We start from the raw sequence: 12,065 nt of genomic DNA, 5'->3' as shown, positions 1-12,065 counted from the left end.
AAAACTCCAGATTACCTGTCCCAGTGATTTCATGTTTATATTAATAGAATGTGGGCAAAACAAGCCAACCACCAAGGGATCACCCCCCCCTCCCCTCAGCACCACCTTCTGGGTTTGTCCTTCCAGGAAGCAATGGAGCCACTGCAAAACAGTGCATCGAAGACTCATTCTGGCAACATGGTCAGGAAGGACACCATGGTCAATGGTACTGAAAGCAACTGAGCGGTCCAGCAGAATTAAGAGGGATACCCCACCCCCTGTCCAGTTCTTGGCATAAGCCATCCAGTAAGTTGACCAAAGCTATTTCATTCCCATAGCCAGGCCTGAAACTGAAATGAATCTTGTGGTTTCTTCCAACTTTATGATTCTGTTAATTATTAGTCACCACATTTCTGAACACTGATGTTCCAAGCAGACACATCTGCTGGTATTGTGGGTTGTATACTCTGAGTAGCTCTCTTCCAAACACAGACACACTTTGCCAGAGCTACAATGAAATAGATAAATATGACTGTGGTAGAGGTGTTATGAGCTGCCTCAGACATTTTTAGGCATTCTTAATAAAAGGAACCATATTTTGTTATATTGTTTAGGATCATCAAATCCACAAACACCTTTCATAAGCTGGATCATTAACAGTTCTCTGAAATACAGAAATGCCATCACACTCACAGGCAAAGGCTTTTTCCTCAGTTCGAACATCCGGGTGGCACCAAAGCTGAGTGAAGCAATCACAGGGTTTTGTCCTAGTGCAGGCTCATCATCGCTATGCCAGTCAACACTGTCCTTTTCATTCCGATACAGGTTGCAGAGAAGGGAGTTGAAGGTGTTTTTAGTGAAATCTTCAATGCGATCCTTCAGCATGGTCAGTAGTGGATGCCACTGAAATCAGTAAAGGAAATATGTTAATATGGGATATCATTATTTAACCAATTTCTACATCTCACATTGAGAAATAATGCAAAGTGATATACAACAAATAACTTTTTAAGTAAAAAATGTTTGTCAAAACATCATTGTTGTGTGCCTTCAAGTCCTTTGCAACATATGGAAAACATATCATTGGGTTTTCTTGGTAAGATTTGTCCTCAGGGAGTTTTCTACTACAGTCCGCCCTCCCCATATGCGGGGATCCATTTCGGATTCTCCCACCCTCCAAACGTATGGAGAAAAGAACCTATGCTGAAGCACCATTACTTTTGCTTGGACTTGCCTTCTGCCTAAGTTCAAAGCTGCGGAAGGCAAAACTGCCTATGGGGAGGGCCGACTGTATCCTTCTCTTACAAAGCATACAATAATCAGTAAGAAAATTTAATATCAGAGACCCAATAAATAATTCTGAACTTGGAAGCATACCTCAGTTCAGGAACATCTGGATGACACTGTGTATCTTTAACAGGCATATAAAGCATGCCAGAGTTGGCAGGGGGAAAGGCATTCCAAACAGTCAGCTCAGTACTTCAAAGAAATGATATGGGCATGAGAGGAAATATAAAAAGTAAGAGAAGGGGAGGTTGATTTTTAAGTCAAAGACCTAGAACAGCAAAGAGGGAAAAATGATTCCACTGAGGTTTAATATACCATCACTGAATATTCGAATACATGTCCCAGAATTTTTCTTATTTTAAGCAGTTTTTATCCTCATATTCTACTAGACTAGTATTAGAAGATTTTTCAAGGCCAGGCTATCACCTCTCCATAAATGTCACTAGTATAAGTTTTGCAACCTAGCTCAATGGGAAAAAGAAACAAAATGCCAAAAACAGAGGCATAACCAAGAATGGGTTAAGTACTCTCTCCAAAAAAGCAATCTGAGTGCATCTGCACATGCACGCACATTATCTGGCAGTGCCTTTACTGGCATTTTACTTCAGATTTGACATTTGCTGCCTGGTATTTGTAGCTCTCTCTCTCACACACACGGCACACATTTTCCTCCTGGAATGTTGGGTCTTTGGTTCTCTCTCCCCAATAACTATTGTATTAGCATGACACCAAATATCCTCTCAATACATTTAATGAATGTGATAAAAAAGTAGCAGTGAGGTAGAAGGCAAGAAGCAGCAATATGGGATTATGTGCTAGCTTGAAGTCAGCAAGAAGCTATCTACATCCAACCATGTTAGTACTGTTGTGCAGCAAAGAACAATTAAGAACATTAGATATACTTTAGCTGAAGTGTGGATGTATGTTGCACCACTGAAATCGTGTGAAATTTCTCAACTTGCAAGAGCTGTTGCTGATTCCATTACGTATGCTTTGACGCTTACTAGAAACACACAGCAGTTCACTACCTCCAATTTTATTCTAAACTCTGGTTATGAAAGATCATATTTTGTTTATATCTGTACCCTCACATATACAGCATTTTGCAGACTCTAGAACACTGCTGATCTTAGCACAAAACTCCTCAGAGCTCAGGTTTCCTCAGGCCTCAGGCAGTCAGATGTTCCAAATTCAGTTGAAACTTGGCTGACATCTGACCAGTGCCTTTAAGAGCAGCATGAGGAGGGCTGTTTTCCTCCTGGAGAAAACCAATCTGGAACATATTTTACATTATAGCATACATTTTATCTGTTTTGCCTAGAGCATATTCTAACTAAATGTTTTATTATGACCCATGTACCACCTACCCTGAGCACTTAAACTGTTTAAAGCATTCACCAAAATGCTCAGGGGTGCCTGCATTATAAATATAAACCACTTTCAAATTCATTTAGCTGTTACAACTCGTATGTTGTCGGGGGACTCACAGAGATATTACGGATTTCTAACAGAACAAGTGCTGTTCTATTTCTGTCTTAATAAAAAAAAGTCATTTAACTTTAACTGGTTCTGGACTGGTGTAAATTAGGGATGGAAACTGTGCAGCTCTCTGAAGCTCCATCAGCCTAGCCAATGGGAAGGAATGCAGCAAGTTACTATTCAACATCCTGGAAATAAATAAATAAACATTTGGAAAACTGCACAATTCTCACCTGTAGTTAACTATAAAAAGACACTATTGTTAAGATCTGTGTTGATTTTGCCACTACCACCATCCATGAGGCAAAGAAACACACATCAGGTAAAATGATCTGAATTTATGCTACTCTGGTACTATCCACCAGAACATGATGATTCCAAGAATAACTCCGAGTTTTCCTCTAATAGCAGCATTTCCCTTTAGTGAGCTCAGCAAACAGATAATCATACAATGCTACACGTATTTTTCTATAAGCTGAGGAGTAATTGTAGTTTAATTGTTACGGAAAGAGGACCTTGAGACTAACTATGTAGAAGAAGTTGTAGCATAAGCTTTTGTAGACTTGGTCTACTTCCTCAGAAGATGAAGTGAAATGATGCCCAGGAAGGATTTTTAGACTGTATGAAAATACAAAATGTGTGGGTATAGTGATGAGGTGACAAGTTCAGCTTTAACATGGCTATTTCTCTGAATGTTACAGAAAGGGTTATCAGGTTACCTTTTAAAATGCTTAGCGATTTAAGTATAAAACATCTTACAGAAGACACTGATGCTATAAATCAAACACTGATTTACAGAACTTAATATTGCAGATGGACAAGGAACAGAACTGACAGAAAACAGGAAGTCAGTGGTGCAGGGAATGCACATGTTCTTTCTGTATTCCATTCTCCCTGCCCAGAGCAGACATTTTAAGAAGAATTCTGACTGTAACTAATGCACTTCTTTCACTGCTTAGTCATGACCCCCCCTCCAATAAAAGGAAGAAGACATAAAAAAAAACCCTTTTGTCATAAAACCGACAGGGTTCAGCATTCAGTGTCAACTAGGAACCTGACAGACTGTGTTGAAATCCCCCACTCTTCTATAAAAATACATTAATATGCTTATCATCAGCACCATCAGCCACTATTAGTAGAAAGATTTGCTGTGAGATTTGAGATATGTTGCCTTGAAGTGTAATGGAGTCTCTTCCTTTAGTGATTTTTAAATAGAGGCTGGCTGGCCATCTGTCAGGAATGCTTTGATTGTGTATTCCTGTATGGGAGGGTGTTAGACTGGATGGCCCTTGTGGTCTCTTCCAACTCTATGATTCTATGAAATATATACGTACATCAGCATTTGCCTGCATTGTAAGCCTTGAGTAAGTATACGGAAGTTCACCATACCATGCTGTGAGTCTGGGCTCATCAAAAGATTGATCTGGAAAAAAAGAACAGAACACTATGACTCCAACAGAAAAAAGATCACTCTTATAATGTAGGAACCATATATTTTGGTAATGTTCCTGGCATGTAGCTTGTTAAATGAATGCCAAACCATTTTTTCCCTAGATTCTTCAAGTCAAATGGAGCCTGGTATCAGGCCTTGAACAGGGCTGCTTGATATAACTGTAAGGAAAGTTTCCTGACTCTTTAGAGACCAGCTGAGTCATCTTGCTTACAATGTGAAGTGAAGAATAACATAACTGCCCTCAAGTGGACAAAGCAAGCAGAGCAGCACACCAATGCATTTTATTACATGGCTCAATCACAGCTACATTGAGGTTATACTGTATATTTTAAACATTTATTGGAGAAAGCCTATGAAGTTCCAGGAAGCTGAACTACTGTTGAATTTCCATCCAGTAGTCAAATATTTTTGGCTAATGTGTCAACACAAAGGGGCAGAGTCTCTTTTTCCCTGACCTCACCCTGCATCATGAAATACAGCTAAGACATTAAAGGCAAATAGATGACTGAAAAGTTCAAAGCTGTTGAAAGCAGAAAGAGGGTGTGCACAAGTCTACCCCTGAGAGTTCAGAGCTCCAATCAACCACCAGGCACAGAAACAAAACTGCTGCACCTTCACTATCACTCTCCAGCATGAAGAGAAGAAAGAGGGGCTATATGTTGTTGGTTTTTTTTTTAAATTCACAACTTCACATTTACTGCATGAAATCAAGCACACATCACAAGCTTCCGCCCATGGCTGGAGACATATGTTAGAAAGAAGTCTCATGTGTGTCTGACTTACCACATTCTAGGTAACCATGGACAAGGGGGAGGCAAGCAATACCACTGAACTGTACCTATATCTCAGCAGGATCATTACAAGACATTACATCGCTCCAAGCAAATTTGGCTTTAGCAAAATCTGTGACAGTACTGACCTACCAAATGCTAGGGAGATATTTATTAATTAAAATGTTTCTAAGTCATCCTAGATCAGCAGATCACAGCTCTCAGATAAATCAGTGAAGTCATTTTAAACAATCTAAAGCAATATAAACAGTTCAAACAATGACTAGTGCTTCAATTCCCTGCAATACTGCTGAAGGGAAGGGTAATGCTCTTACTGGAACAAAATCTCCATAACAGACATTCAGTGCTCCAAGATGTTATCCTGATTTACTGGCAACTGTTCACCAGCCTCATAATAGAAAGGATTACAGTCCCAACACAACTTCTTGTAAAAATAGGGGCCATTCAAAATTTCTTTAAAGGTGTGTAGGAAAGTGCTGTCAGAATACCCGAGTAAGGACTGAGAAAGGTTTACTGTTATCACACTTGGCACCTTGACTAGGGAGGGGGGCACAGGGAGACTTGGCAAACTGCCTTCTGTGCTTTCCTTCTACTTCAACTGTCCTGCAGCATGAACTACTATTTGGGCATCCTCATGGAGGTACTGCTCTAGATGCCAGCATTTGCTCTCATGCAGATAGACATCACAGCTTAGCCAAGTAGCAGCACAATAATAGGCTGAGAGCAAAGCAGCTGGTTGCTTCTAATCAGTGGCTAACTTCTGTTGTATATTCTCTCTCCCACAGCATTGAGATATGGCAGCTCTCACAGCCAAGAAGTGATTTGACTTTCAGTTGTTGCCAACAAGAAAGCCTGGCCAAGTAAAGTATGTTGAGGATAAGAGAAAATGGCAGGGGAGGGGGGGGGGGGTCAAGGCTGTGATGGGTGTTGTTGCTGACCATAATAAGAACAGACAGTTACATGAGAATGATCATGCGGTTACCCTGTCTGACATGTGTTCTCTGTCTCCAGGGGATTTCTTGGAAGAGTTGTCCAAACATCCAGTCTGCCTCATTTAAGTCAATGAAGCCAGGAACTAGGTGAATTCTGAAACATAGAAAAACTGGCTTAGCAATATCACTTACATTTCTATACTGTTTTACAGTGCTAAGCACTCTCTAAATGGGTTCTGTGTTAACCAATTGCCCCCAATAAGCTGGGTACTCATTTTACCAACCTACGAAAAGATGGAAGGTTGAGCCAACCTGGAGCCCTGCAGGATCAAACTCACAACATTTTGGTTGCAGTACTGGCATTTAACCACTGTGTCACAAGGGCATAAACATGGATACTTCAAGCACCATTGTCCAAGCACATTAATGTACAGCTTCAGCAGTATATTTATGAACTAGCCCCTACATTCCCATCCATGGCATCCAGCATGGGAATGCCATGACCAACCCGCATCAGATTGCTCAAGAGCTTTCCAGGGTAGAAACTCTTGAATTTGTTTCTATCATCAACAATACATTTCAATCAGCACAAAACAGTTTGCTTTTATGAGTACATGGTACTCATTTAAAGCTATTTGTCAACATTACAAGGAGAAAATACAACCTTCAGTGAATATCTACAGATAACATACTTCAGTCAATATCTACAGATAACGTTCTTGTGATGGTCTTGCTTAGTGAAGCTAAGAACACTAGACAACATGCTACTTGGGGTAAATGACATTAGAACCAGTCAACTGAATTCTAATTCTAAGGATTAAAAAACAGCAACCTCCAAACCACCACTTTTTGGAAGGAAAATACAGTTATTAACATGATCAGTGAGGTAAATAGTCCTTAGCCTTTCTAAATGTTTCTGCCTGAAACCCAACTGTCAGTCCCACTCAAAGTAGGCCAACTGCATTAATGGAATGTTTTTAGTTATTTTCCTGAAATTCTAGCTGACCAATTAATAAGAACATCAGATTCAGACAAAACTGTATGCCCTTTCCCCATCAGATGCACAGAATTTATACTATGGTGATAGCTTTGCCACAGCTATCAATATTCCAGTTGATTCAAAATACTAGAACAGAATCCTACTGTACTTTACAATATTTTCTTCATAATTATCTGCTTACCGAGACACTCCTGATGGCAGTGTGCTGATCTCATAGACGCCCTGTTTCCTGTTGAAGAGGGGAATGTATAGTTGACTAGGTATGTAGAAAATCCAAAAAAAACCCCATAAATATTTAGGAAAGGAAATTTTACCAAATGTACCTAACTAGCAATACACCACTACAGGAGCCACAATGCATACTGGCCACTGGAGTAATTTTCTCTGCAATACACATATCAAAACAGGGCATGGTTCTTAAAGACTGAGATACTGAACATATACTTACTCTATTATTTTGGGCTCCGGGGCTTTGCGCACCACCTAGGGGGAAAAACACCACAAGATGTTGTACAACAGGCATGTGCCTGTAACTCAGCCAAAGTGGAATGTTCTGATAACCAATTAATAATTATGAGCACATCTAAGTTCTCATATATTGACTGCTTCGGAGGTCCTTCAACGGGAAGAAGTCCCTTCTCCCACACACACTTTGCTTTTCTATCTAAGAAAGGCTGAAGGAAAAAAAATTTTTTTTTAGTCTGCTACAGTTTTTTTTATCTACTGCCTTCTGTTTTAACAATATTTAAATTGTTTTCAAGTTACCACGAAGAAGAAACACTGACGGGCAGCATACAAATGATCTAAATAACAAATATTTAAAGTACCTAGGTAGATAGGATAGGGTTTTATCTACATACCCAAGTAGAAAGTTCTATAGTCAGTTCTCTACATTTGCAGCGTTGACTTTTGTGGCTTTGATTATTCATGGATTTGATTAATATGATTCACTTCTAGGAATCTCAAGGTCCTCCAGCACAACTCTATGGTCAACATCTGCCTGACGGTGCAGGAGAATCTACAGGTTCCTAGAGAGAACCCTTCTTTAGGCATCTGTAGGTCCTCCAGTGCAATTCTATGGTCAACTTCTGGCAGATTTTGACCACAGGTCAGCTGTAGGACCTGGAGATTCCTAGAGAGGTTTTCTCTCAGGTTAAAAATTAGTGAATGTGGAGGACCCACATGTATATTTTTACTGGAAGTCAGTAACAGAAGTATAACTACAATCTGTTTTTACAAATGTTGTGACAAAAATACTGTCTAAAATTTAAATAATGGCTAAAGTAACGAACAGTGATGCTAACTTTGTAATATATTTGTTATTTTCTTATTTTTATTTATGCATGTAGATTTTACTACTAATGATGCTGGTAATGAATTTAATCTGGGCGATTTTTTTTAAAGAGGTGAGCAGGAAAGCATCAATATATGCATGTAATCTGGCAATCTTGAACTAAAGAACAGGCTATAAATCTTTCCATGAGTACATATCTAGGAGAAAAAATAGTATTTACCTCTTCTGGTGCTTTAAATACAAATTGTTTTTCAGATGAAAGTCGCTTGTCTCTTTTCGCCCGGGAATGGGAAGTGCTTCCCAAGACTTGGCTCCTGGCACTGGAAACTCCAGAAGCTAAAGCAAAAAAAGAAAGAAATCCCATTAAATAAGTGAATGGTTGCTATCATATTTCTTCCATGCCACTATATGTATGCTTGAGAAAATTAAAATATTTGTTATTATTCCACTCTCAGCCTCAGCAGAAGGCAAAGGCCTTGGAGGTAGAGAGGAACTGCTGGACCTCTTACCCTTTCCCGTCACCACTCCCTTCTCCTTCTGTGTCATGTCTTTTTAGATTGTAAGCCCGAGGGCAGGGATCCGTCTAACTAAAAAGATTGCATGTACAGTGCTGTGTAAATTTACAGCGCTTCATAAATAAAGGTTAATAATAATAAAAAAGCAACCTCCTCTGAACAAACCTTGGCAAAAAACAAACAAAAAAAACCTATGATAGTTTTGCCTTAAGGTCAGCATAAGTTGGCAACAGCTTGAAGGCACACAACAACAAGTTCTGGCATTTCATCATGCACTTGTGAACGCTTCATATCTCACAATGTTCACAAAGAACTCTGAGAAATGTAGATTCACATGGTTGCCCTGTATGGTCCAACAGATCACTAAGACCTTCAACAAAGACTTTATCAGGTATTAAAATTTTGGCGCAGTACAGACTGCCGAAAAAGACAGCCTGCCGGCACCTGTTTTTCCTCCAGAAGAAAGCCGCATCTGCCAAACCATGCAGCTTCCCTGCGGCTTAAAAAGAACCCAAGAAAAGCGGGTTCTTTTTAAGCCGTAGGGGTGGCGTACCAAGTGCGCCAGTGGCGCACTCGTTATGTAAGTGCTGCACGGCAATGTGCAGATGGCACATGGCGCTTATGTGTATACAGGGCGCTGCCACTGTTATGCCATCCGTATGTACTAAAGTTAGGGACCGTGCGGTTGCCAGTCCCTAATCCTAGTAGTGGCCCTGGTACGCCGCTTATTGGCGGTATGTACTGGGCCTTAGTTCACAAATATTGGGGTGTGGGAAAGGAGAAATCAGTATCACTTTTAAAAAATGCTTAAAATACTGACAGAAATGCTTTTTGTTAGTATACATTTGCAAACATCTTCCTATAAAAGGGGATATCTTTCCACAATGCATCAGTACAGTGCTTGACTGAAAAGCTGGAAATTAGCTCTTCAATGGGATGAAGTAATACAGAATAAAAAAAAATCTCTTCTAAATATTTTCATATAAAATTATCCAGATCAATCAGCAATATAACGAAAGAGCTGAGTAAAAATTAAATTGTGCTACCTTCAGTATGTTTCCAGTACTTTTCTTGTTCTCATTAATTTAAATAATACAGTTGCTCCTCCAAGTCCATGGACTTGAAATGTGCAGACTTGGAAATACACGGATGGAGGAGCAACTGCTATTAATCTTAACAGAGCATGCCAGAGGTGCGCACCCCGTATGCACGCATTCAAACCTATGGGGCTTGAATATGTGCGAGATTTCGAACTTGCAGGGGGTCCAGAACGGATCCCCTGTAAGTTCAAAGGGGCGACTGTATACATGAAGTATATATTATTAACTTCTCATATTCTTAAATATTTACCATATTCCAATAAAAAGTTTCCAAAAACACACAGTTTCACAGTGTGTTTGAATGGAGAACCAGTGTGGTATAGTGGTTTAAGCGTTGGACTATGAGACCGGGGTTCAAATCCCTACTTGGCCACAGAAACCCACTGGGTGATCATGGACAAGTCACACTTTCTCAGCCTCAGAGGAAGGCAAAATCAAACCACTTCTGAACAATTTTTACAAAAAAACCCCACTGAGATATGTTTGTCATAAGTCATAACCCATAACAACTTGAAGGCATACAACAAGTGTTTGAATGACATTTAAATTGCTTCAGACTGAAAACTTATACCAAGAGTGGGCACAGCACAGCCATGGACCTCAGCTCCCATGTGCCTTAATTACAATAGCCAATGGTGTGGAATTCAGCAAGTCTGACAACATCTCAAGAGCTCCATTTCACTCACTCCTATCCTATAAGCACTTAGATATATCTAAGTGAGGTTAGGAATGTAACACATGGCCTTGTATCAAGTCAAACCATTGGCAACACTGATTGGCAGTAGCTCTCTAGGGTTTCAGGCAGGACTTTTTCCTAGCCTTAACTGGAGATGTCAACTATTGAAACTGGAACTTTCTTCATGAAAACATGGGCAATTGTGCTGACCCTTCTCCCCAAGCAAGGTGTAGTGCTAAGGCTGCTGCCACACTGAAGAATTAATGCAGTTTGACAGTACTTTAACGGTCATGGCTCCATAGTATGGAATCCTGGAATTTGTAGTTTGCTGGGGCACTAAAAGTTCTCTGACAGAGAAGGCTAAATATCTCACAAAACTACAAATCCCAGAATTCCATAGCATTAAACAATGGCAGTTAAATCACTGTCAAACAAAATTAATTCTACAGTGTAGATGCAACACAAGTGAGTATGCATGTAAGTGACATTTCCTTACTTGCTTCCCCAATCAAATATTTCAGTTCAACATTATGCTATTAGGGAAAATAATACATTAAGTTATACCAAGTCTACAACTAATATGACACTTGTTTAGTAAACAAAATTAAAATATCAACAAAAATGTTAATTAGATCACCATCTACACAAGGTAAACATTTTCTTATTTAACATTTCCTGGAAACCCTGTATCTTTGACTGCATAGCCAAGAGAGTGCCACTATTCCAGATATCTCAAAGAGAACTTCAAAACAGGGAACCGGCATAATTGGCTTTTGAGAAAACTTTTCTGGAAAAACTAGGACACACATATAGCATAGGTACAGGTTTAAAAAGCAACACCCCCCCCCCCCCCAATTTTCTCTCTTTGATATGGAATTTGTTATTGTGGTGTGCATTCAAGTCATTCTCAACTTATGGCAACTCAACGGTGAACCTATCACAGTGTTTTCTTGGTAAAATTAGTTCAGAGAGGGTTTGCCTTTGCCTTCTTCTGAGGCTAAAAGTGTCTGAATAGGGAACAGGAAATTCCTGACGCAGTATAGATTTTGGTGGAGTTAAGATCAGAAAGATTCACTCTTTGGGATAAGAAGCTTGAAAACAAGTATAAAGACCCAAGGTTGTCTAAACAACAACAGAAATAAAAATGCACCCCCCCCTTTAACTCACCATATTTATACATGTTAAAATTAAAATAAAAGCAGGATCTTACCTGTATTAGAGGCTCCTCTTTTATTCACTGAGCGAGCCCATCCACCCTGAACTCTGGCTCGTTGTCTTTTATCCTCCATTATTCAACTTCACAGTACATATAAGTATGTTGCAAATTATTTTGTGTTTCTTTTCTGCTTCAAAACATAAGAAAAAGACTATTAAATAAATGAGCCCTTCATATTATCATGCCTTTAGCTTCTACAGGTGGTACAGTATAACATAATAATTCAGGACACAAGTTATGAGCTACAAAATCTCTTAATCAAATGCTAATTGGGATTGGTATCCTATTCTTGCTCACCTGGAAGTACACTCCACTGAGCACAACAGTACTTTGTTGTGAGCAG

General features: G+C 39.5%; 1 protein-coding gene across 1 annotated transcript in view; it reads right to left on the bottom strand.

The window, feature by feature from the left end:
• The window catches only part of ALKBH3 (alkB homolog 3, alpha-ketoglutarate dependent dioxygenase), a 43,053-nt gene extending 31,199 nt beyond the window's left edge, over nt 1-11,854 (bottom strand). The window contains exons 1-7 of the mRNA XM_042478482.1: nt 11,717-11,854; nt 8,436-8,551; nt 7,370-7,404; nt 7,103-7,150; nt 5,972-6,075; nt 4,080-4,168; nt 673-882 (exon numbers count right to left, since the gene is read on the bottom strand). Coding sequence (XP_042334416.1) covers nt 673-882; nt 4,080-4,168; nt 5,972-6,075; nt 7,103-7,150; nt 7,370-7,404; nt 8,436-8,551; nt 11,717-11,795 — 681 coding nt within the window. The 5' untranslated portion in view covers nt 11,796-11,854. The remainder of the gene's footprint in view (nt 1-672; nt 883-4,079; nt 4,169-5,971; nt 6,076-7,102; nt 7,151-7,369; nt 7,405-8,435; nt 8,552-11,716) is intronic.
• Nucleotides 11,855-12,065: the final 211 nt, after the last annotated feature.

This window comes from Sceloporus undulatus, chromosome 1 (genome assembly GCF_019175285.1).
Source record: "Sceloporus undulatus isolate JIND9_A2432 ecotype Alabama chromosome 1, SceUnd_v1.1, whole genome shotgun sequence".
In the NCBI taxonomy this organism is placed as follows: domain Eukaryota; kingdom Metazoa; phylum Chordata; class Lepidosauria; order Squamata; family Phrynosomatidae; genus Sceloporus; species Sceloporus undulatus.
The sequence above is the reverse complement of the archived record's forward strand: the minus strand, read 5'-3'. Positions and strand labels throughout refer to the sequence as shown.